A 25,434-nucleotide genomic window follows, 5' to 3' on the forward strand; every position below is an offset into this window, starting at 1 on the left:
GAAAGGGAAATTGTGACAAAGCCTCAAAATATTGTAATATTAGTTTTAGGTCATATCACCCAGCCCTAACTCTACTTTATTCTAGCTTTCTTCTCCAGATGTTTGAAACACGGCACGCCAAAAAAAGACAAAGCAAAGGTTGATAGGTTGATTGATTTAGTAAGTTTACCAGGAACAATAATAACAATAAATCAGAAATTGCTGCCCATTTTGAAGTAAAAGTGAGACAGAGCTTAAAGAAATATGCTCAAATTGACTTATGCACCCAAATACCCAACAGAAATAACGGAGTGTCAACTAATACTGAAGCTTGTTGTGGTTAAATGCAGTAATGTCAAGCAGCCCAGGTGTTTCCTGACCTGCAGCAGCTTGTCTTTCCCTCTCCAGCCTCTCTCTTTCCTGACGCTCCCTCTCCTGTCGTTCCCGGTCCTGCTGTTCAATCCTTTGCTGCTCCAACCTGTGAACGCACACCTCAGTTACAGTCCATGTAAACATCCTCCAAACAAGCAAAATCGACAGATTTTAAGTTGTTATAAATATTTTTAAAAAACTCCAAATGATGTTCATCTTAAAATGTGTGGTGAGTTCATGCACACAGAAGTCCTGAAGTTAAATCCAGTACAACTTTAATTAAGGGGTGCCAGTATAAACCTTACAGCACCCTCATTATTATTCTGTTTAATCTTATTTTTCCACTTCAGTCACAGTTGCGGCATTACCAGAACCCATCAAAATGTGCGACCTAATCAGGACAAGTGTACTATGACTTTTAGTGCAATACATTATACAGCGTAGAAAAATTCATTAAAAGAATTAAACAAAAAAACATCTTATAGACAATGAGAATTTGCAAAAAAAGAGTGAGAAAACCCAGCCTTTGTTGGAGCTCTATGGCTTGGATGGTACTTCACAGAAGAAACATTCAAAGTTTAAACGGGACACAGAAAGTTGGACTTTACACCACTGAAGAGACAAAGTTTTATGACTTCTAAAGATTTTTACGACAAAACATTCACTCTAGACTGTCATGATATCAAACACCAACTTTTGAGATGTCTAGACTTTCCAAATTTTTGCCAATAAACTCTATTTCCACAGCCTTTACACTTATTTCTCAGCTTATACATGAAAATGTAAGCACTTGTGTCTTCTTTCACCCAATGTGTCTCTCACTAATTATGGTTTTTCTCAAATCCCCCCCAGAACGCAGAAAGTACACATCCATAACTCTCAGATGTTCACCGTATCGGAGCTCAGGCGTTTCTTTACAAAAACCAGAGGTGAATGTTATTTTTATCTCCTCAGATCTCCTACATCAACACTGGAGAGGCAGGAAAATGGACCAGATGCTTCTGCCACTTAAAGCTCCGGGATTGGTTCCAAGTACAAGTTTGTGGTTGCCATGGTGACACCGACCAGCCACTGGGAGCATTTTTAAAAGTTTATTTTGATCTTGGTTTTCTTTCATTTTCTTTTTAGTTTATACATCCAAAATGCAGGCGTTTGGTTGTAGTGTAAATTATGCCAGAAAAACAAAATTAATCAAAGTTAATTATTCAACATTTATAGTTTCACATTAAAATTCTGAATCCTTAAGGCCAGCCTCATCCAGGAAGTAAATGGATCCAAAAGAGGTAGAAACCCAATCACATAACACATAAATAACAATTCCTCTAAATAAAACCACACCAGATTTTAACTGGTGAAACACTGATCCTCATTAAAAAGCAATATTAGTTATATGAAATAAGTTTTATATCTAAATATAATCAAACTGAAGAGCTTTATGGATACTCTCTGTGTTAGACATGAGAGAAATCAGAGGAGATACAGACAGCAGCTCTGAGCTCGCTCATGTAAGAAGTGGTAAAAAAAAAAAGAAAAGAAAAAGAAGTGTTTCCCAGAGGTTGACGAGTTCATCATTAATCCTCGAACGAGTGATTAAATTTGTCGTTGCTGTTTGACTTAAAGCTTCACGGAGACGGGAGCTGAAATGGGCCAAAGTACGATACAGAAACCTCACCAAATCATCTTAAGAGCGTTGTCATGCCAACAGATCTAAGCGCTATCTGCTCATCGTCACCCTCATTACTTAAGTGTGACACAGACTCGGCGACTTTGAAAAAGTGGTGACAACAAATCGTCTTTTGTTGTGGTCGTGTGGAAACGGCACTTCGCTTTACTACAGTGATGACAACCTGTTCACACGTGGGAGTCCTTAGTAATGTGACAGATTAACTATCAAAAGAAAAACTCATTTAGGTCATTGTTAAGCTACTTTTAATTCGTTGAAAAGTACTCTCCATGTACTGTTTACATGCTCGGCCTACATGACTTTTATTAACCTAATATAACCAATAATTACAGGTTTCCTTGCATCTATGAAATCTTGAAGTTTTTCCATCTGTGCAGCTGAAGCACAGTTTGAGTTTTTTTTGGTTTTATTCTAAAAGGCAGATTCTGACCTCTCTCTGCAGCTTTTTTTTAATTTGCTTTTACAGGTTGGACCTTAAATTATACAGCTGCAGTCAGAGTTTGTCACAGAAGGTCAGACTTATGATTCATAACTTTTTGTCTTGCATTTATGACACATCTGTTGCCATACAGTCTTTGCTCGTGTCCGATTGCTGTCCCACTCTTATAAAGCAGGTAAAGTTTCTTCACATTCATTTTTAGATCCCATAAAACCATAAACTGTCTGACTCTTTGTGCTCCTAATCTGTAATAAAAGAAGACTGCAGTTGTGTCTGATCAGTGTTGCTGTCATATCATCTACGCACGAATACAATCTGCAGTCTTTTCATCTGAAATTCTAAAAGAGCGTGAAGTTCCCCCACAACTGATTAGCCGACCACTAATAGAGCCTCAGCTGGACAAAGTGGCCTAATTCGAGCTGCTGCCCCTCTTCCCTCTCCCCCCCAACACATCTGCCACTTTCCGGCCAGGCTGTAAACAGAACAGTACGCAAACAATGTACACATGCTTTCATAAAAAGCACAAATACACACGCAGTTGAGATTTCTGCGACTTATAGCTTAGCAAAGATAGCCTACAGGGTGTGTGTGTGTTAACGCCACCTTTCGATAGCAGTAAATGTACTTTTGCTGCTATCAGTTATAAAAACCCATTATAAATATAAACACCTGCATCAGCGGTTGAGGTCAGAGGGTTTTTTAAGCTCACTGAGCCACCGCTGCCAGCAGCAAACGGGACAGCTGCTAACATGACAGGCAGCCGACTGCGTGCCCACTGCGCAGAGTTTACCTTTTAAACAAAACGAGATGAAAAACCCACCCAGTCTCTGCAGGCATGCATGAGGTGGCCTCAACGGGTCTCTCTGATGGCTATATGGATAGCGAGGTGAGGCAGAAGAGAGAGGCGTTCTGTCTGCACGACCTTTAACCCGACTGAGGGTTTAGCGGCGTCTGCTTAAAGCCACCAAATCCTTCACATATGCCCGAGAGCGAAACTCTGCCAACTGGACTACTGCAAAGCCAAGGCAAGCTCGACTGAACTCAGAGGACAGTTCGCTCTGATCGGAGCATCAAATACTGAAACGCAGACAGGGTGAGGCAAGAACCGCCGGGGAACCAGGTGCATAAAAAAAAAAGTGTGACTCAGACCAAAAATTAAAAAAAGGTTAACACAGCTATCATGTGTTACAATTAGCAAGTTAGAGGGAAGCGTGACTGCAGTTCAGAGGAGAATGAAGGTACCTCCGCTGCTGTTCCAGCTCTTCCGGAGTCGGTCCGTTGGACACCGGGCGGGGGAGCGTTGCATATCCTGCGAAAACATGACAGAAAACATACTCGGTGATTATGAAAATGTTTTTTTACGACGCAAGATTAAAAGGCGCCATAAATCAGTCTTTGAACTTTACGCTACAACTCGCGTCTACCTCTGAACACACCTTTTTTTTTTTTAAACCGCAGACGGTACAAAGTCTGCAAACTCTGACCCACTGAGTCAGAGGAGCTAAACCTGAAGCTGAATAATCAAACTTCTATAAACACATTGATTCCTATTGGTTTTATTATTAGGAATCCTTGATTTTACAGGAAACTAAACGCAGCAGCGTAATTACAACTGATCTTGCATCCTATTTAACAACAAATATACAGATTCAGTTCAATAATCCGCGAGAAAAAACATGATATTTTTTTTTCCCAGTATCGATGGCAACAGAACAGGACGGGTCCAAGCAAAGCTGAAAGTTTGTTTTAGTTTTGTTGTTTTTTCCTCAGGCTGCTCTGTTTCTCCAAGCCATGGCGGATCTTCGTGTTTACTCCCAAGTCAGATTCACTTTCTATAAAGAGCGATCTTAGCGATTCCCTAACAGTGCGGAAATTTAATTAGCTATTACTCACTAATATGAAAAAAAAAAAAGAATCGAATGCATCTGTCAATCTTATCAGAGACCTTGACATTTACACAAAAACACATTTAACTCATATCATGGCTTCACAAGAAAGAATGTGAGCAAAGTGTACCAAACATTTTGATTTTTTTTCTCGCAGCTTCTACTTAAATTAAAAGTAGCCAGTGTTCCCTTCTGTTATTAAAATAAAAAACTACCAGCAATAGTTTTATCTGGTATTTCCTGCCAATAAAGTTGCCGTAAAATAAAATAATTAAAAATTTTGTCTTTTTTGCTGAAAATTGTGAGATTTAGAGCTTATGAAATAATCCGTAAACTTTAAAATTTCTGCACAAAATGTTAAAAGTTAAAGTTTAGTCAAGTTAAAAAATGTTGCTACATAAAAAGCTTGAAAGAGAAAACAGACAAAAATGACAGAAGGTATCTTTTGTGTTGAGATGTAATATGTTGAGAATAAAAGAAGGAAACTTGATTTTAAAAGTTCATTTGCGCAAATTACAATAAAGCAGATGTGTATTTAAGTACATGAGAAAAATGTTAGAGAATGATCTGGAAGCTGACTTGAAAATGAATTAAAGATGATGTCATGAATCTGCTAAATAGTGTTTAAGTTTGATGATACTGTTCCCCGTTTCTGTATTGTAGCCTTGATTTGTGGAAAACTATTTAAATCAGGACCAACATATGCAGTTTTATATTTTACATATAAGTTCTTAAAGATTTATTCTCTTCTTCCTGCTTCTTTCAGCCATGGGTAATTTTATTTACATGTTGTCAGAAGCCCCCCCTCAGCAGTGAAGAGACAGAAATGACGCAACTGAGTGAGTCTTGGCAGAAGTGTTGTACCTGCATCTGCCATGGAGTTCAGGACCTCCAGGGCGTGAGCCATGCCGTTGGCGAACAGAGTCGCGTCCTCTTTGCTGCCGAAGTTGAGCCCCCACACCTGCCTGGCATCTCGCCACTGGTGAAAATTTGGTGTGGCCTGGTTGTACTTCAGACCTCTCACAATGGGACAGTTTATGACCACCTGAGGGGAAATCAGAGCAGATGAGCAATTAACAAAAGGCCTTATCGTGAAGTTGTAACTGCGGAAAGTTGATAAAGCAGCTACAGACGGAGTGCAAATCCTCTTTTTCAGTCCGCAGTTTTAGTTAGGATAGTAAGGCTGCACAGTATTAGGACAACTTGCAACTGGAATATTATTGATTGATTGATTGATTGATTATTGTGATGATATCAGTTGCAATAAACCCAGAAGTTCTCTTATCCTATGTGATAGTAACATTGCACACACTCATATTCCAACAGATACCCTGACCAGCCCTAGAAGATACTGAAACCCTTCATTATTATGAGGAAATCAACAAGTTTTCTCTGTTCCAATCAGGAAAACTGAACATAAACCAAATCCAGAGCTGCCATTTACAAGTTTCAATAAATCACAATCCTACCATTCCTTGAAGAACTGCACACTGCCCACCGCATTTCATGCCAGCTTTAAACCAAGATCTTATAAGTTACCGCCATTTTGGTCAAACCTTGAAACAGATGTTCTGCGCGATCTCATGCGAACCCTCCTAAGACGTGTTAGCTCTCGGAGTACGTGTGGTGAACGACCCTCAGCTACTACCACGCCGAATTTTAGCTCATTATCTGTAAAAGTAACCGAGTTATAGCCGTATATGTTACACCCAGTGTACACCCTTTTTTTAGGTTTTTCTTATAATTCTGCTAAAAGATAAATCAGACGAACACGTGCACACACCGACACCCTTTCGCCTCTAGCAGTGGCTGATAATAAAATTAGAAGTCTGGTAGCTTCTAGGAGCTGCTAGTATTCTATACTTGGAAAACCATTAAAAGCCCAGCGAAACCACATCCATGCTTACACCTAAAACGGCGCTGTGCTCTTTATTTTTTTATGGATCATTCTGGTTTAGACTCCACTCAGCAGGTGGCGTGGAGCCCGTTTGTCAGGGGAAAAAAAAACAAAAAAACAAGGTTGAATGTGCTGACGTGCCTTTTCAGCATTTGTTTAAAAGACTCTGGATTCCACCGAGCAGAGAGGAGGAGAGGAGACCCTGTCAGGGTGAATATCACACAAGGCTACATGTGCTGGAAAAAAAAAAAAAAAAGGCCAGCAAGGTCAGCTACTGCAGACGGTGGTATTTTTCAAAACTATTTTTAATCTTATCAGAATGGAAGAAAAAAAAAAAAAAGAGCGACTGTGACTGGGAACACGTGAATCAGGATAGAAGTGAAGGTTTAACTAAAAGAAATTGGCACATTTTACAAGAATTACTGTCTTAAAGCAGACGGTGATACCACGGCTTCACCTGTGTTAGAGGATAAATAAAACTAATTGAAAACAAACGTGACGATCAGAGCGATAAGGACAAGACTGAGAAAATCCAAACAGAAAGAAAATACACCCACATTCAGCCGTCTTATAATTTGCCCCCCCGCAGCTTTAATTCACCACCAGCCGAAGCCAAAGTCTCCGTCAGAGACAAATTACAGAGACCTCACTGGGTATCAGACTTCTTTTCAAATTGTCACAGGAAATGGTTGAACAGGCTAACTATCTCACAGGAAACATCCTCCACTTTAGGGCTCGCCTCTAGGGAACACTTCAGCGTGCTGAATGTTTAAAGGAGGAGAGAGACACTGTGGCAGAGGGGGTGAAAAAAACAAAAAAAAAAGGTCCAGTAGTCAAGAATAGACCCAGAGACGGTTCAACCAGCTTTCAAAATTTAAATCTGCCCACTTTTATTTGCAGGAGAGTCCTAATGTGGAGAAAACAACAGGTCTTTGTTTGAAGGATGGCAGCATGTCCAAAAACGTCCATCTAGCAGAAATGCTACATTTTTAATGAACATTTCAATGCAGCTTACATGCATTTCATGGTATCTTACATAAATCTGTCTATTCCATTGTGTGTTTAGAAGCTCGTTCGGTGACAAAATGTTGCTTTAATCAAACAGTCTGAATGATAAAACCTCAAATAAAAATGATCTTCAAGTCCAGATATAATGAAACATACATTTTAAAGATATGATTTGTCCACATGATCTCTTTAGACATGTTAAACACAGTCCACCTCAGTTGTTGAAGGTTATTACAAATATTAAAATTCTACTTTATCTTTTTGACCAGCAGCACCCCAGGTGGTGTGCAAATTTCTCATCATTTTCCACACAGATGTAATATTCTTGTTAAAACACCTTTGGTAATTCAGACTTACAGACATGTGGCTCCAGAGCCTTTCACATTTTGACCCACAAAGTAACAGTGGCAGAGCTCTCTGACCCCAGCTGCCTGGAAACACTGAAGATATGAATTATACAACGGCATCACGACACAAACGGTCCCAACAACCATTATCGCGTCTTACGATTCCCGTTTTTAGTTTTTGTAACCCAACTATGTCGAAAACATTCCATGAGCAACAACTTTAGGCTTAATTTGAATTCTGATAATCGTTTCAAAACACCCTCTCAGTGTTTCATGACCCCCTGTGAGATCGAGACCCCAATTCTTTGGATCCACTGGTGTAGCAGAATCTGTAGAGGCCGACAGGCACAAACAGCTAAACGAGCTGCAAACACATGAACGAATGCCCCTTTCACACGTACCCTAACGGTCCCGGCTCCACTCTACTTGGCTCGCTTTGCGAGCGTTTACATCTGCATTTTTTTGCACTCGGTCCCTGCTTCTTTGGTACCTGCTTCGGAGTCGGGCCAGCCGGGCCAGCCCTGCTTCGTGGGCAGCGCAAGCTTAGCTCCTGTTCACTCATTGGTCGTGGGTGTGACCAGATGCAAGCATAAAGAGCGAAGGTAGGAATATAAACAACAGCGTTAGCTTACCCTGCAACGTTTATGCCATCTGTCCCTCAGCTGAAGGTGCTGTAAAGCCTGAAATCTTCTGAATTAGGGGCCGTGTGAAAGAGGCATTAGAAACGCTGCAAACGCTGTCCAACCACTTGTGTCGGAAGCCCTGAAGCCCGACAAAGGTGCATCGGCTTTGACCACAACCACGCATGGCAAAGTTTTAAACCTAAATATCTTGCAAGCTTTAAGGGCTTGTGGTATGAGTTCAGGAAGACTCAGCTATTACCACACCACATTTTCTCTCCATATCTGTAAAATTCACTGAGGTATAGCCTTTTTTGTGCTTGCACACATACACACACATATATTGGCAACTACAGCAAAAATTACGCCAAAAGTAGTCTCTTTATACCCATTCCTTAATTAAAACTTAAATAAGATAATAAAGGAATATCTTATCTTATACTGACCAAGTTTAATCAGCTGTTCTTTAAATCGATGTCTTGCTGATAAACCTTTTTACACCACAAAGCATTTATTGTTCATAAAGTCCTGTCCACAGTGCTTTATTGTTTAAAAACCTTTGATAAATGAATCACATCATGTACAGTGAATGGTGTCCACATAATAATGTGTAAAATGAAACTGTCATGAATTGCTGTGCTCTCAAACTGTCCAACACTTGCTTAATCAGATGGCCTTTGGCACCACAGATGTCCGTGGGCTACGCGGCCGACACAGATGAAGCGCACGCACGGACTCTCAGCCGAAGAGTCACATTTACACACAAGCAAAGCCCCAGAACGCACATTCACATTGGTCCGAGGTGCGGTCTGCCCCCGAAGCGGCCGTGCCTACCTGCTGGTCTGTCTGCATCTTGCGCCCAACTACTCTGAAGGCATTGTTGGAGGGGTTGTGGTAGATCTGGACCCTGCTGAAGGACTGGGCTCCGGAACCGGCCGGGAGCCACTTCTTGCTGCAGTCATCGTAGATCATCACAGTGGCCCGAGCCTGGCAAATACTCGACTCACTGCAAGACAGAGGGAAAGAGAAACAAGACGGACAGCGTGAGTACGCAGCACGGTCGCTCCGAGTCACAACATCTCCAACCTGCAGCTGTGAAAACTAGAAAAACCTTTCCCTGCAGCCAGCGGCGATGATCAGCAGTGACAAACAGCTACAGCCATGAAAATTAGGCAACTTCAATTTGTAATGCTGGCAAAAATCTTAAGTTGATTTGTGAGCACTGCAACAAAAACTATCTGCTGGACAGTGACGAAGTCAAGCAAAATTAGCTGAATGACTAGAGTACAAAGTTCATACAAAATTTAGAAAACCTAGTGAGTTTTTTGACGATCTTATGTGATCAATGATCTTTGTTTTGAACATAATCTGCTTTTAAAGAAGTACTGAAGAAGTCTCATTAATAAATAAATGAACAAACAGCAGTGCAGCAGTCAAACAATGCATCCCTACTTCATGAACAACGCAAAGAAAGGGGCTGGTTGTAAAACAGGAAGTGGCAGACTGGATCACTTACACACCTGGGAGGTGTGATTTAGCGCAGGGGTTCCCAAAGTCAGGCGTTAGGACCCCGCTGTGGGTCACAATACACTGAGGTGGAGGTCTTCAGAGGATCTTCAGAAATCAAAATAACATTTAAAAGATTTCCTCTTATCCTTTTGCCACTATGAATGTTTCAAAACATAAAAACTATAATCATAAATGGAAAAAAGTATTTCAATATGAATTTAAGCAATTTGTGTGGTCATTATTTCCTTATTTATTTGCATTTTAATCAATGTTTATTTAAGTAAACCAAGAGTATTTGGGGTCGTAAGTCTTTGTCATTAATAAAATGTTTGGGAACTACTGATTTAGCGGACATAGAGAAGCTGGAAACACAAACAAAGTGCTAATAAAAGATATTTAGGGACAAGTTGGAAGAAACCAAAAGCCTGTGTGTGTGTAGTGTCAAAAAGCAGAAAAAAACAACCAAAATCACTGAACTTTTCCACACATTAGAGTCAGGATTCATATACAAAAGTTTCAAATGTTGAGAGATAATGATCAAGTCTTTATGTCATTTTGATACACTGAGGGGTGGAAAACAAACCATTCTGGTAACAACCACTAAAAAGGTGGTATTGTGACATTTTGAGGAATTATGCGTATAAAAAAAGTATTTTTTTAGTATGACGTAGTGAGGGTAGCAACAGGAACAGAAAAAGTAAACACCACCGGACGGAGAACTAAAAAAAACACTGGATTTTATTAGAAACCTGTTGAGATCCAGCCCGCCGAGACCTGCCTGGCCTCGTTTTCACCAACTCAGAACGTTTCAGCCGTCCGTCCGCATATTAGTTAGGATTTTAACAAACCACCAGCTGTCCTGCGTGGTTAAACGCGTTGGAGCTTTGGACTCTGGCTGTTAACACATTTCACAAAAGCACAACGTTGACTGAATGGACCAAGTCTTCAGTGATTGTGGGAAATTGTAAACAGCATTAAGTGTTGGTTGTAAGTGCATAAAAAAAAGATAAGTTAAAGTGTTGGTTTCTGCTCGAAGGAACGGTTCAGTTCGATTCCAAACAAGATAAGGAGGTGAGACAACAATGACAAAGACAGGAAGTTGTGCTGAGCAAAACAAACGAGCGAGCCACTGGACTCTCCCACCTGGCTGACATCATCTTCCTCCTCCACGCACTTTGCTGCAACGTGCTGTGAGCTCAGGGACAACTTTATGAAGGAAAGAAAACACACGGTTGGACATCATCCAGGTATTCTGGTTACAGTTATGCAAAACAGCTTCCGCTACAAGACCTTTACACAATATAAGGTAATTGGAAACAAAGTAATAATCAACATTAACGAGTGGGGGGCAGAGAGTTAAAGCTGACCAACGGTCGATTCCAATTTTCTACCATTGCTCCCCCTCCTCTCCTTATTTGCCTCCCAAGCTCTCCCTGCAGCCCCCTAATCCATCTCTTCCACCTCTCCCTCCATCTGTCCCACCCGTGATACAATCTGCTACTTCCTGTGACAAACCACCAAAGACACAACCCACTTCCTGCAGCCCGCACAGCCTAATAAGGACTGCTCCTGCCTGAACAATCCATGCCCGCAGACACGCAGAGATCTCACACTTTCCTACGAGTTAACATTTAAATCCAGTCCATATTAACTTCAGAGTGACCACTGGCTTTCCCGCTGACTACACAACTAAATAAAAAAAAAGAAGAGGAATTTTACAGTTTTACCATTTTTAAGTGTTTGGGGGGAGAAAAAAGGCAGGATCCAAACCAGGAAATGCTAAACTGTTTAGTCATATAAATAGAGTGGTTCTTCTGGGAATAAACCAGCAACACTGAAAGGATTAAGTCAGCGAAATGAGCGGCAGCGGTTCACAAGTTCGAAACCCAGCATATAGATTTATATTTACTGTAGATCACAGGAAAGTGCATTATACAAACATCAAACACTTTCCTGTGATTGTGATGTTTAGAGCTCGTCTCACAAACTGTTGATCCAGTTTTTCCAGAGGAACCTTCTCTCTCGCTCCCCCCTACCCTTTGTGCCTCTCAGCAACCTGTACAAGTTTTTGGAAAATTTCCCAATAAGTCTTTTAACAATAACTGGATTCAATGCATGGTTTGTGTCCATTTTTACTGCAACTTATCAAAATCTGAATAGCTTTTAGGTGATCATAGCTACATATATCCCTTATAAAGTGAGAAAAGCTCATGTAAGAAACGACAGATGCATTTTAGATTACTGAATGCTGTGCCGTCACATCCACTGACAAACAATTAGCTCTGAAATACCATGATTAATTATTTTACTTGCAGAATGTAACAGTTGATGCACATCTTAGTCACCAAAAAATGAGTAAGCTCTTACAATACTCCTAATAACAACTAAATACGTCAGTGTCAATGAGTGAACTGGTGCCTTTAGCAACATTTTTCAAAAGTGCTCCAACAAGGACAAACGGAAAGATTTATATAGGAACATATTTAAATCTGAAACATATTGTAGCAACAGGAACTGTGGTACTCAATGTGTTGCATTGGGTATTACTGGATAAATACCAGAGCTGTCCAAACTTTTATATTCCAAGGCTTTTCCCACAATATCAAATTGTGCAATTGTTTTTCAGTGCCTGAGCCAAATAATGAAAAAAAAAAAAAGTTTATTCAAAAGCATTTCAGCTTCTGCACTCGACCGCTCCCATCTACCTATATTGTGCTCGATTGCGTCATGCACCTTTCAATGACAAAAGCACACATCGTTATTAGTAAAGCATAGCCCTAGAAGGACTGGCAGAGGTTTGGGAAGAGCTGCAGTTTCACGTTACGCAAACGTCACTTCAGACAACAGGAAAGTTCACATTTTTAGCTCAAGTTTATAACAACTACGCTGGGAACTGCAGTGCAATAAAACCCCATCGCAAATAACAAACTGTTCAAAACGCGTCGAGGTGAGGAGAGGTGAGATACTCTGCTGCTTCCATCCGTTCTCAGAGGCTGTGCATCAACACGAGAGGTCAACGAGCAAATTTAAGTTGTGGCAAGAACTGGCATTATGTTGAACTTTTTATTGGACCACGATTGTTCTACATAAACGCTTAATATCTAACATCGTGTGAATCACTTTCAGAGAACTTCTCAATGAAGAGAAACATTAAGAAAAAGGTGACCTGTGCAACAAAGACTGAATGTTTTACTTTAAAAACTGAATGAGGTATTACTGCTTGTAACACAAGTATAGATTGTATATATACATATGTATAGTATGTCCTTTATGGAAGGTAAGAGTACTGACGTAGGTCTTGACCACAACATAAAGGTCAATAAGACATTTACAGTAGTTGTAAATGTGCGTTAGTGTACAGGGAGTTGATTCAACGGCACTGCCGAACAGGTCAAATTCAAGTGAATGCACAGTTTTAGTTATATTCAAATTTACCCTCCACAAAAAGGCAGCAGGATGCCTTCGTATTTCCTGTCTCACACCTACATCTTTGTCAGCTTTTAGGTTGCTGCTCTCACTGAGGAGACTGCGGTCAAGTGTGTTTAAACTTTTACTCGGCGAAACGGAGCACGCCCATACGGCTCATGAAGCTTTTCACAGAATCCAGATCATTTCCAAACCACCACTGCCCCGAGGTGACCTTTTTCTAAACTAGCCTATCTAAAGAGTTTGGGAGGATAACCCGAGGTCACTCTCAGAGGAATCGGTTTCTGTGCCTCCCATGAAGTCTACACTTCCACCCGTTTTTCATCCCTAAAAGCAGCTTGAACAGTGCTTTGAAGTAAAAGAAGAAAAATGGAGGTGCATCCTAACTCGGTGACAAAACTTATACACATATTGGCTGTTGTCTAGTTCGTCTCTGCTGAGGGATAGGATATTGGGTCACAGAAATCAGAAACTGACTATTATCCGTTTTATCCCCCAACTTCTAGACAATTCTAAAAAAAAAAATCGAACTCAAATTTAAGGTTTTGTTTAGCAGTTTGGGTCAAACATTAATTTATATTCCAGTTTGCTGAAAAATAAAATTCAGTCTATAAAAAGTGCATAAAGAGAAGAATGTTAAATAAAAGAAAAGGCAAACTCAAGAGCGTGCAAGCCTTCGCAGAGGCGCCAAACCCCGGCTTGTTCATCAGTCACCACAGGCAGGCAGGTTTAAACCCTCAAAGGTGAGCAGGATCTCCGTCAAACACAGCGCTGATCGTCACCGCGACCAGCATGGCGTCGTGTTGGACGGCGAGGGCACACGAGAACTGGGAGGGGACAGAGAGACGGCACTGGGAAACGGATGCATATTTAATGGCGGCGAAAGCGTGGCCTCGGGAGCGAGACTGAGTGAGCAGCTGCATTATTGATAGAACTACGGACACCGAGACTCTAAAAGGGTAAGTGGCGCACGTGCGTTAAGATGCCCCCCCACCACCACCACCACCACACACACACACACACCTGTCGTCGTGCCAACATGTGTGTCCAAGCTGCAGGCACGGTCCACTGGGTGTAACGGACTGCAGGGGGGGGCACGTGACCGCGTTAGACTGGGTTTCAGTAACGGAACAAATCTATTCTCTTAAGTCTTCACATAAATAATACCAGCTTCCTACTGGGGAGGCTGAGGCTATAGGTTTGTAAAACAGGTCTTCTCTTAAAGGAAACAGTAACCGCAGTGACATATAAATTGTTCTGCAATTAAACCTGGTCTGGTTTCACTTCATTATCACAGCCAACCAAAGTTCTTTGCCCTTCTGTGGTTTGGTCACGCCGGTCAACGGCGGGTTAACAGGAAATCGTGGCGCATCACTGGAGAACGTGCTCTCCCAGAAATGTCTGTATAAGGATGTGCTCGCAGAGCTTCTTTTTAACTCCCCCCCCCAAATGAGCCGGCAAGTACAGTCAGGCCCGGTGGTTCTGTTTGTTCCTCTCCCCTCTCCCTCCTTCTCTTCCTTCTTTTACCTGACCGCCCCCCTTGGTCATTTTCTTTCCTTTTCACCAGATAAAACCGTTTCAGTGCGAAGTCTGAAGAAATGCCTTTTAGTGGCATCCTCGTAGAGATGAGTTACGTAACACCGCAAAGTACCTAAGATGTAGAGCCGAGTCGCTTCTCTGGTCGAACTGAACACATAAAATCCACTTTTCATGTTATTGCGCAACTAGCTTTTTATGCGTTACAATAAGAGTTTGTTAAATAAAATCACACACACACACCAAACACAGGCTTTCATTAAACGCTGACTCAAGACAGCCTGTGGCTACAAAGCACTGTCTGGACAATTTTCTTTGCCTCTGACTCTATCCACAGATCAATGTGTCTCCTGTTTCTCGAGGACTCGGTCTTCTCCGCGAGCCCACAGTAACACTTCACAGAAAGCCTGTGCCTCCCCTCATAATTACAGGCAATTTATTCTGTAACACTTTTTTTGACTTATTCTTGCCTGCGGGAACGTTTGTCTCTGCGGTCAACACAGTCCGCCAAGAGCGGTCTGATGCACTGACCAACAGAGAAGTCTATTTAGCTTTTTTGTCTCTTTCAAGTACTTTTTAATTGAATTTTTTTTCTTACAACTTTGAGGAATAATAAGAAACACACAAGGAGGGTTTTGAGTTTGACCAGCTTAGAGTACAGTAACGCAGATACACGTAAAGTGCGCGCGGTACGAAGTGAAAGCTCATTCACGGCTAAATGAGAACCGAAAGTTTCACTTTCCACCACATCACCTGAGTGGGTGCTGTGGGGCACAGGTGGTAAAGATAGAGCCCCCCCGCTGCAGACAGAAATCAGAAGGGGAAGTGCGATTAGTAAAAAGGTGCACGTTCGGAAATGCTCCTCCATGAGGGACATTATAAAACTCAGGCTGTACAATTTTTTAAGTTGAACTGTGAGTAAATAAGAAGGTTTGCTGAATCCCGAAATTACATTTTTGGCCATTTCAACTGGAATAACGTGAAAAATAATGACAGTGCATTAAATACACGAAGACTTTTTGTAAACATTAAACACACTGAAGTGAAGAGGTCATGGAGGGGGGAGATGACCAAACCTCTGATGCTGATTTCAATGCAAGAGCCCCCACAGTACAGACTCTGGACTCTGTCACCTTTCAGTCCACTGACCCTAACCCTCCCGTGGCCTTCGGCTCAAACTGACTACCACTCTACCACTCTCTCTTTTGAGGGCTTTAGGAAGGTAAAGTCAACCCAGGTATACAGCTGTCAGTGATCTTCAGCTTTAACCCCAGATGACTCTGAACACCATAAAGGGCAGGACGTGTTTTTAAACTGCAAAGGACAACCCCTGTGATGGGATACAAGCCCCATAAATGTTGGCGTGTAGCTCAACATCCAGATGCTGCGTAACCGGATCTGTTCACTAAGTCAGATCGAAACACCAACGATTACCAGAAACTATTACTACTATTATTACTTGGTTTGTTTTTAACTTTAGGGAAGAGGAAGGACCGGGGTTTTTTGTAAAAGAACAGCACAGTAAAACTTGCAATTTTTTTTAAAAGATCAAGTCAGCTACTTTCTGCAAAGGAATAACCTCCAATAAGCTTCTCATTTATAAAAATGCTTCATTTAGCCCTTGCATTTCTGTTATTGCCATTTTAACTTCACCCTGTTTGTATCAGTTTTCCTTACGCCTGCTTCTCCTTACGCAGGTCTTAGCTTGCTGCTAAATGCTCATAAAAACACACACTCGCTGCAGGCTGCTGCTTTCTGCCTCCCTGGATCCGACACCCAGGCTCTCGCAGCAAGACTTAAACTCAAAATATCTTCGAATGAAATCCCATTTAAAATCTTCAACAACAACAACAACAACACTAAACATTCCTTGAACACTGATTCATCATTTTCCTGATACTGAAAAGAATTTTGGCTCAAAACTTGACCACTTCAAGAGCAGAGATGAATTCCTTCCTGCTTCTAATGAAGCAAAGGTTGTGTGTCTGTGTCTGCGTGTCTGTGTGTGCGTGTCTGTTTGAGGGAGGGAAATGGTGTGTGGGGGGGGGTGTAGACAACTGGCACACTCGATGCCCATATTTGGAACCAGTTTACCTCTGTCCTCCTCGCTGAGCTCAATTCCTTTTACAGGTTGGAGCACATCCTCCTCGACTCGAGCCAAGGAGGAGTAGGAGGAGGAGGGCTCCCTCTCAGAAAACAATCAATCGGAGAAAAACGCCCCTTTCTCGGCTGCCCTGACATGCACAACCTCTTCCCTTTGCACTGAAAAAAAAAACATGACTCTTTTTTTCCCTTTAACTTTAGGTCTAAAACAGAGAAAAGGAAAGAGGCTACTCCTAAATGACACTTCCTGACAACACCGAGGCCCGAGTGCAAAGACTTTGGCTTCACGTTAGTTTACTGACGCTACTGGTTTGTTGGATGTTGCTCCACTTGGATGCAAACTGTTGCCTACTCATCTGTGCATGTGTATTTATAATCTGACTATCAAACATAATAATTAATTTGAATGAAAGTGTCCAAACTAAACAGCATAAACCAGCCAGCCATTTACAAACAGCTGCCTGAAACAATTGGTCGACGAGGAAAATAACGTCGACCTCGTGTAGCATCTGGGATGGCAAACGCACACAAAAAAAAAAACAAAAAAAAAAACGCCTCAGTAAACACAATTATGTGCATCACAGTTCATGCAGAATAACATGGCCCATGCAGAAAATAGTTTATCTTTGACAGAAGAAGCAAACAGGAAGGTTAAACGTTAAGCGTGTCATTTACTGTCTGGTAATAAACCTTTAGATGACGCTGGGTCAAAGTCTTGAAAGGAAACTGCCACAAATCTAAAAAGGAGCACAGAGTTTCCTTCAAGACTATCTAATGCGGCCTTTGTCTCTCAGCAATCACCATCATCCCTGATAAAGTCAGCCAAGATCTGAGAACTTGAATGATGGGAATGTTCATGATGACTGGCAGCATAAAGCTGTTCCTACATTAACTGGGGTCCATTATGTTCCATTAAGCAGCAGGCCCCAGAAGAACCCACCCTATCTTTATGTCCATTAGCAGTGCTGACCATACAGCACATCAGTACAACATTTCTGGCCTTAGCAAGCTTTGGTTTCACTGCAGCGGCAATCGCTGCATAAACTTCTATACAGTATAATGATTCAGTTTTGACTACTGCAGATCTTATTAACTGTAGGAACCACTGTGCATTGGTTTGTTTTGGTTTATTTCCATACGAGTAATGGCTAAATCTTCACAGGAAGAGAAGAGCTAAAATACAGAATTTATTCAACCGTATAGTCTTATACTGCTGTTGAAAGCTCTGTAATGAGGCTCAAAATTCTTTCTGGGGATTAAAAAAAAAAAGACCACCACAAATTGCAGCCAGAGTTCCTATAGATTATCCTAAATAGCCAGAGTCCTGCAACAAAACATGTCGGCCTCCCAGTTACTCTCAATTATTACAACTAAAATAGGTCTGTTGGGAATCTAAAATGTTTGTTTTTGGTGAAAGCCAAATGCTGCTTTAATCTAAACAGCAATCATAGGGAAAATCAGCATCATGACACGGAGCATAACAAACCTGTGAACCAATACAAGCCCAGTGGAAAAATCTGCCCATCTCCGTTTCAAAAGTGACTCCAGTAGATTAAATGATAACTGAGGGCCAAGGCAGGTACGATGTCGCCAGAGGTAGGCGACAAAATATTGCGCACTGACAGTTTTGGAAGCTGTGCTCACACACACACAAAAAAAGGCAGCTTCAAGCACAGCCACAGGGCTCGCTTGTTGCAAACACTCAGAAATCAGTGAGACGATAAGCAAAAAAGTTGCCTATTTTCGCTCAAATATGAGCCGCCAACAACAACGAGGCCCAGTAAGGCTCGCCATAAGAAGAAACTCCAAGGTTAAACGTTAGTATGAAGATCTGCTACGTTTTTGTAGAGGACTGCGAAAGGACAAACAGATTACATACAGGCGAACATTTGCTGTAGAAGTCTGGAAAGGTTTAAATAATATAAAACAGCCAAAGTAATGAAGGACGGTGCAAGGATGCTGTGGTAAAATCTGTTCAAAACCAAGCATTTCATTTCCCCCAACTAAGAGACAAACTGCTGCTTCAAAAACAGGATCGCTTAAAGAGAGAGAGAGAAAAATAAAGAAATGCATCTTACTGACTCAAAAGGGAAAAAAAAGGTCATCCTTGTGAAGTTTCTGCAATTTCAATTTGGTAATTCATAAATTCATACAGGACAAACCAAGATGACTCAATCTCATATTATAAGTTTACACACGATGAGTCGATGTTGCCTAATCAGTCGGGTGAGAACGGTGCTGCTGATCAGTTCTGTGTCCCCCCCCCCCCCCATGACAGAACAGAGGGGGTTTCTCCAGAATCCCCCTCTGAACCACCATGAGCCAGCTGGTTGTTCGGAGATGATACAATCGCCAGTTCAGGGTTTGTTCAACGTGGTGCAAACCTTTTCAGGAACAAAGGTTTTGCTTTTCTGTGAGCGACAGAGTGTTTAACACATCTGCCCGAAGGCCAGTTCAGTTTTCTGAAAGTATAGAACCTGACGAGGAGCCAGAAATCACCTTTTGACCAAATCTCCTGCCATGCAAAAGATTTATTCCAACCAAGCTGTACTTACAGCTACAGCAGCTGGCGTCTGTGTACGAATGTGGTTTGGATTTGCATTAACGTCATAAAAAAGGAGTTCTGCGATTTTAAAGTGTAATGATTCTGCACTGATGGAAAACATAACAGAGTCTGCATCACACTCATGTTTAGAACCTATGAATTTAGGGATTTTCGTTCCATGTTCTCCTTTGCATCACTTTCAACTGCTGTGAAACCTAAAATAAAGAAATATATAAGAATTACCATGATTTTAGGATTAAACCGTGGTTGGAATTTTAAGCTAACATAAGAAGCTGTGAAGGATTGGCAATAAGTTTTAAATTGAAGTCACTAAAGTATACAAGCTAGGCTCTTATCGTTAAGTGACAGAAGTGAGCAGAAACAGGAACTAAAATAAGTCTGCCTTTTTTTGTTGTTGTTTTTTAAACTAACTTGTCTGATCTCTGAAAGTGCTTTCCATTTAAAAAGAAATCAGCCTGACGTCTCTGCTTGTGTTTATTTATGGTAAATTAGTCCTGTGTGATTATAAACTAAGTATAGTTTATATAGCTAACTATAGGTTTTTTTTTTATCTTTGTGCATTTATTGAATTATTACCAAGTGAGTCAGAAATGAATCATGAGGCCTGGATAAATTTACACCCTAAATACTAATGTGGACCAATGAAACACCCAGTTTTACAATAATTTTCGCAACACTAATGTAATTTTTTTTTTATACACATGAGTAAAATGTTGCCGTTTCCTGGCCTGATGATTCATTGCATCAATATAAAAAGTTGCACACACTTTAAATAGTCCAAATGTTCTGTATTTTCCTAACAGCTATGAAGAATATTGACTCTGTATGAAGCTGAGGTAGTTTGCGTAACGGCAACGGCTTACTGCTTACATTTTTCGACCAAACAGAAAGAAAAGAAACGAGGCAAAAACCCACGCAGTTGTGCTGGTGACTGTGCAGGAAACGCTACATCTAAAGTCTCTGTTGACTATTACGCCCTCAGGGAAAAAGGACAGAGACAAAACACGTCCAACTTTCTTCTCGACTGATTCAAGGCTGCAAACTTATTTTACAATCATTAACAGAGTGTTTTTTTTTTCCTGTGCAGTCAGTAGATGATTTATCCTCGGATTAATGTCCAACTCATTTTGCTCATCGTTCTGTTTTGTAGCGAAGGGGCGATTTATACAGATTGCCTTTTTTTAAAATCAAGAAAATTTCCAAAAGTGTATCACTATGGTTATGTGAGGAAAAACCAACGACCAGCTCCACATCCAGAAGCACCGGTTTTGGTCTGAACTGAACAAATACGACTAGGTTTGAAACAGACTAACAAAGAGTTTACTTTCCCACCCATGCTAATGTCTACGGGAGCAGCGGTCACTCTCTAAAGAAACGTTTGCTTCCCATTTCCATGTTTAGCAGAAAGAGCATTCCCATTAGGAGCTGGATTGCCCTTACACAAATTACCCAAATCCCACCGCTTACTTCCAACGCTTTGGGGGAAAACGCCAATGAGACGATTTAAATAAAGACAGTCGTTTTTTTAACTGCTGTGTTGTTTACAAGGCCCGAAGGCACTTTACAATAATATAACGCTTCTCTTTACGGCTCAGGTTTCAGCACAGGCTTCAAAACGGTAAGCTTACTTAATGACTAATTAGCCCACAAACTAGCCACCAGTAATGTAAAATAATTTAAAAAAAGATCACAGAAGAAAAACAAAGAAAACCAAAGAGAACAAAACAGCCCAGAGGCGCAAGACGACACAAAAACAGCAGCAACCACCAAGGAAACTGGCGATGCCGCAAAGCGGACAATAGAGGATTTTGTATGTTGAGCAACTCCAGTAGCAAAGCGTCTAATCCAAGAGGCAGGCCGGCATAATGGCCTATTTATGAGTGTGGGAGGGCCAAGAGGGGTAAATTGTTTCAGGACGAAGNGGGGGTAGCAATGACTGGGTTTTGAGGGAAATAAAACTAATACACAGCAGGGCCTTTTTTTTTTTTTAAGAATAAAGAGGCATGGGTGTGTTGTGATCATTCATATGCACTGTCATCCAAACCGTCCAGTGACACTTTAAGGGATCTTTTGATGTATAAAACAACATGCAGCCATCTATGATGCATAAAATGAAGCCAACGACGTAAAGGTCGCACAAAAACACCCCACACATGAAAACAGTTACTGCTAGGGATGCACCGATCAGTCAGTTAGTAGATGAAATCAGTTCTAAAACTTAAATATTAGTCAGGTTTTTATTTGTATAAATACTTCTGTCCATTAACTTGGTGGAAATTTACATTTTCAGGTACTGTAGTGGAAGCTTTGTATCTTAATGGATAAATTATATATATAAATAAATTAGAAAGTTGTTTTTTTAACTACTGCTATCAGAAATTGAAACCAGTCAAGAAAACTGTGACAGGTGCAGTTTTAGTCATTGCTTCAGAAGTGCAGTCTTAGGTGGAAATATCAGCAGATGTTCGTTTAAAAGTCTGCTAAAAGTTATTTTGGAATACACAAAAAATTCTCAGATTTATAAAGCAAAGTCTGCTAAGGTCAGTGACTCCGCAAATCAGAGGTTTTGGTTGGCAGAAGTGGCCTGGCAGGTGCTGGACACTTCATCCTTTAGCCACTCTGAACTTCAACCTTTCTGAACACTTCGTACCCAGGAAGTGGTTAGGTTTACTGGCTGGAATTTGGTTGGAGAGGACTTTTTTTGTCCCCAAAACCAGGTTACATAAGGTTAAAGACTGACCAATGTCAAGTCCTCCAATACTTGCGTTATTTCACTTTAAAAAAAAAGGACGGACTAGCAGATTACCGGTACATACAATAAGTACCTATTTATGTATTAAAAATCAATGCCATTTTGTGCTTCAAACCTTAGTAGATCTACACTGCAGTAAAGAAATGTGTGTTCATGTCGTTCCTCAAGTTGTTTTTTAAATTATCATGGGGAAGGTCGGACGAACCGTGGCTCCAACGGCTCCAAAAGGGTGGCAAAACCCTCTTTCCTTCACCACACCACTTGGCTGGTCATCCAGAGAGATGTATTCAATCACCAATTTGGTAATTATTTTTGCTTCATCTCTCGTCTTTCCTCTTTAAAGCTCCCCGCGTTTAAGAGTTAGCTGGGTGAGGTTTGGGCGCTCAGCTGAGCGTTTGGGTTTTAAAATGTCTTGTTAAAATAAATGGTGGATTTAAATGTAGCTCCGTCACAACTGCCACACAAAAATGAATGACGAACGTTTCACGTAGCTGCTGAGCTGCTCTCGCCGTGTGCATTTTAAAACGCTTCCACGCCACAGCCTTGCGTCGCTACGTTTTATGGCAGCCATATTGCGGCACGCCTGCCGTTAATCAGGAGTGCAGTGTGGTCAGCTGTTCAAACACCAATCAATTGAAAAAAATGCCTCGATTTAAAATAAACAGATCATTGGCTGTGTGTGTGAGTCTCTGGTGTCAACAAAGGCATGAGTAAAGGTACAAATGACCATTTAAAAAAAAAAAAAACATTTATCTTCGGTACTTGGGGCTACGATAGCTTGGTGGTCAGTGTTATGCTGAGGCTGCGGGTTCGAGTCCAGGTTGCCACAGGAAGGGGATCCAAAGTGGCAAAAGGACTAAAGGTAGTATCTCACTGAGCTGCAGCGGCTCGCGACTAGTTAGCAAACAGGATTCACCAGGGAGCCTGGAAATGTCTCAAAAAGGATCGCAGAGGTCCTCAGTGTGTCTGCTTGAGTTGCAGCAGCCTCCAGGGTGGGAAGTAAGTGTGTCGAAAGAAGAGCGTCAACTGGAGAAAAACGCAGTCAGGGACCCACCTGGAGTCTCACGTTCAAGAGCCAGTGTAAAAAAAATAAAAATAAATAGACAGTTGAGTTATTTCTTTGAGTTTGCCCATTTTCATTAGACTTTCATTTAGACTACGCTGGATGCTCTGTTTTGGTAAAGAACATGTCCAGGTCTAAAATAAAAACCCTGCACTGATGATAAATAATAATTATTTTAAAAAAAACACAGGTCCAAATCTGCTTATCTTCATTTCAAAAGCGTACTCCGGTAGATTAAAATATAAATGTAGGGGCAGCTGCCAAGGTGGGCACAGAATACAGTTTTTTTTTTCCCCCAGTGAGACAACTGAAAATCTGCGCTTTTTTTTTTTCTTTCTCCGCAATACTGAGTCAAGTTTGAGTCTCAACCCACTGAGACGCTGCCTGAAGTGACCCGGAGCCGAATGAAGCGGGTTCACTTAGTGCTAACCAAAAAACCCACTAGCTGACTCATGTGCAAGCGCCGCCTCAGCCACTAATATCAGACTTCAAAAATGAAAAATCGGACTGCGCGAGGGATTAGTCGGGACAAGTGGAGACACGAAATACCAGCAGCGCATCACAAACATTACACAACGGGCAGGAACGCGCTGCTGTCGCAACCCCGATGAGTTTCATCCAGAGATCATTACGAAGTTGGCCTCGGCAATAACATTACTAAACTTCTTTCTGAAATAACAACAAGCTACTGGCCTGTTGAGACACAGGCTCGTGAAAAAACAAAACACTGTTACAACAGAAGATGACGACAGCAAAACGGCAAAACTCACTGCATTCCTCTCTAGCTGCCGCCAGAGAAAAGTGCTGCTGAGACACAAAAGAAGAGGTGGAGTGGAATGGACGGGGGGGTGGGGGTGGGAGTCCTTCTGCCTTCTGCTTTTAACGCTGATCAATACGAAGCTCCTGCGAGAGCGACGCTGCGTCGCTGCCACGCATGCATCGGTCCTGAACGGAGCTCGGGATGCTGGGCAGACCCAAAACAACGAAAACAACGTGCCAAGCAGACACGTTACACCTGTCTGCACGATCCCAACAAGAGCATTAATTCTCAGGCCTGAGGCAGACATAATGCCAGTGTCAGGAGGGCTAGAAACCGAGCCAGTGAGTCACAGCGGGAGCTGGGAGTCACCTCGCTGACAATAACAGTGAATCACGATGCAAATGGATGCTTCACTTCCTGTGACAACAGGAATAAGTGCCTGCAGTGCCGATGAAGTGATACGGGCACGGTAGTTATTATTCCCCGTGACGCTGATGCAAAACGTGACGCCCGGTTCCCGAGCCCATCGCCATTGTTTTCGAAAACATTTCACACCAGCGGAGTTCAGGGGGTGCTTCGCGGACCCGCTTTCTCAAACGGGCCGGTGGCTGAACTTTGGGGCCCAACCGAGCGCCCCGTCTGCGTCAACGTTGACGCTCCACGCCACAATGTACACGAGCAGAGTCGCATACCAGTCGTCACCTATCGTGCGGAGGTGAAGCAAGGGCCTTTTGGGCCACAAACAGGGGTCCGTTTGGAGTCCGAGCGCCATTCACTGACGCAGATGTAACCCTCTGAACGTAAAGAGGCGACGCATGGAGGGGGAAAGCCTGAACACAGATATAAATGCTCAAGTCAGAGTACTGTTTTATGATTAGCAGAGCAATTCAACAATCTGGCACTCTGCTTATCTCACTGTACCACGGTTAATAATTGCTTTTGTGCACCACAGCGGCGGGACAGGGTGTAGCCACGGTGATGTTTACTTGCGTCCCCGACAGTAATTCATTCACTATCTTTACAGATTTACAGATAAAGATAAAAACAGATACAATCTCTTCCAATACCGCAGTTTTTTATGTTTTTTTTTTTACTTTGACATAACAAAGCCATCTGTTTTGTTAGGCGTGCTAATGGAATTAAAGACCTAGCGTTCCTTGAGGGAATGCATATCGCCCGCTGCCTTTCCCTGCCTAAGCTTTAGACTAAGATCATCTCACGTTGATGGATGACGGATGTGTAACCGTTTTGGTTAAAAAAAAAAAAAGACATTATGGACAATCTTGTGCGATGCCACAATATGTCGCGCTAGCTCAAAATCTGCCAAATTCACACTTTAACCCATTTTTGGTGTGTGTGTGTTGGCTGACGTTGGCTGGTATCGTGATTCGAGCAGACTCCGACGCCCACCCAGTGGTTCAAGAAGTATTTTGCGCAGGGCACACACACATTATCGCCCGCCATCACCGGGTGATAGTGATCTTCAC

At 41.8% G+C, this 25,434-nt stretch overlaps 1 protein-coding gene across 2 annotated transcripts in view; it reads right to left on the reverse strand.

Annotated features, from left to right (window-relative positions):
- Positions 1 to 25,434, reverse strand: part of vaspb (vasodilator stimulated phosphoprotein b) — a 31,978-nt gene that overhangs the window by 4,843 nt on the left and 1,701 nt on the right. For both annotated transcript variants that reach the window (XM_017420143.3, XM_017420142.3), the window contains exons 2-5: positions 9,067 to 9,238; positions 5,225 to 5,405; positions 3,717 to 3,783; positions 360 to 457 (exon numbers count right to left, since the gene is read on the reverse strand). In XM_017420143.3, coding sequence (XP_017275632.1) covers positions 360 to 457; positions 3,717 to 3,783; positions 5,225 to 5,405; positions 9,067 to 9,238 — 518 coding nt within the window. The remainder of the gene's footprint in view (positions 1 to 359; positions 458 to 3,716; positions 3,784 to 5,224; positions 5,406 to 9,066; positions 9,239 to 25,434) is intronic.

Source organism: Kryptolebias marmoratus, linkage group LG2 (genome assembly GCF_001649575.2).
Source record: "Kryptolebias marmoratus isolate JLee-2015 linkage group LG2, ASM164957v2, whole genome shotgun sequence".
NCBI classification, from domain to species: domain Eukaryota; kingdom Metazoa; phylum Chordata; class Actinopteri; order Cyprinodontiformes; family Rivulidae; genus Kryptolebias; species Kryptolebias marmoratus.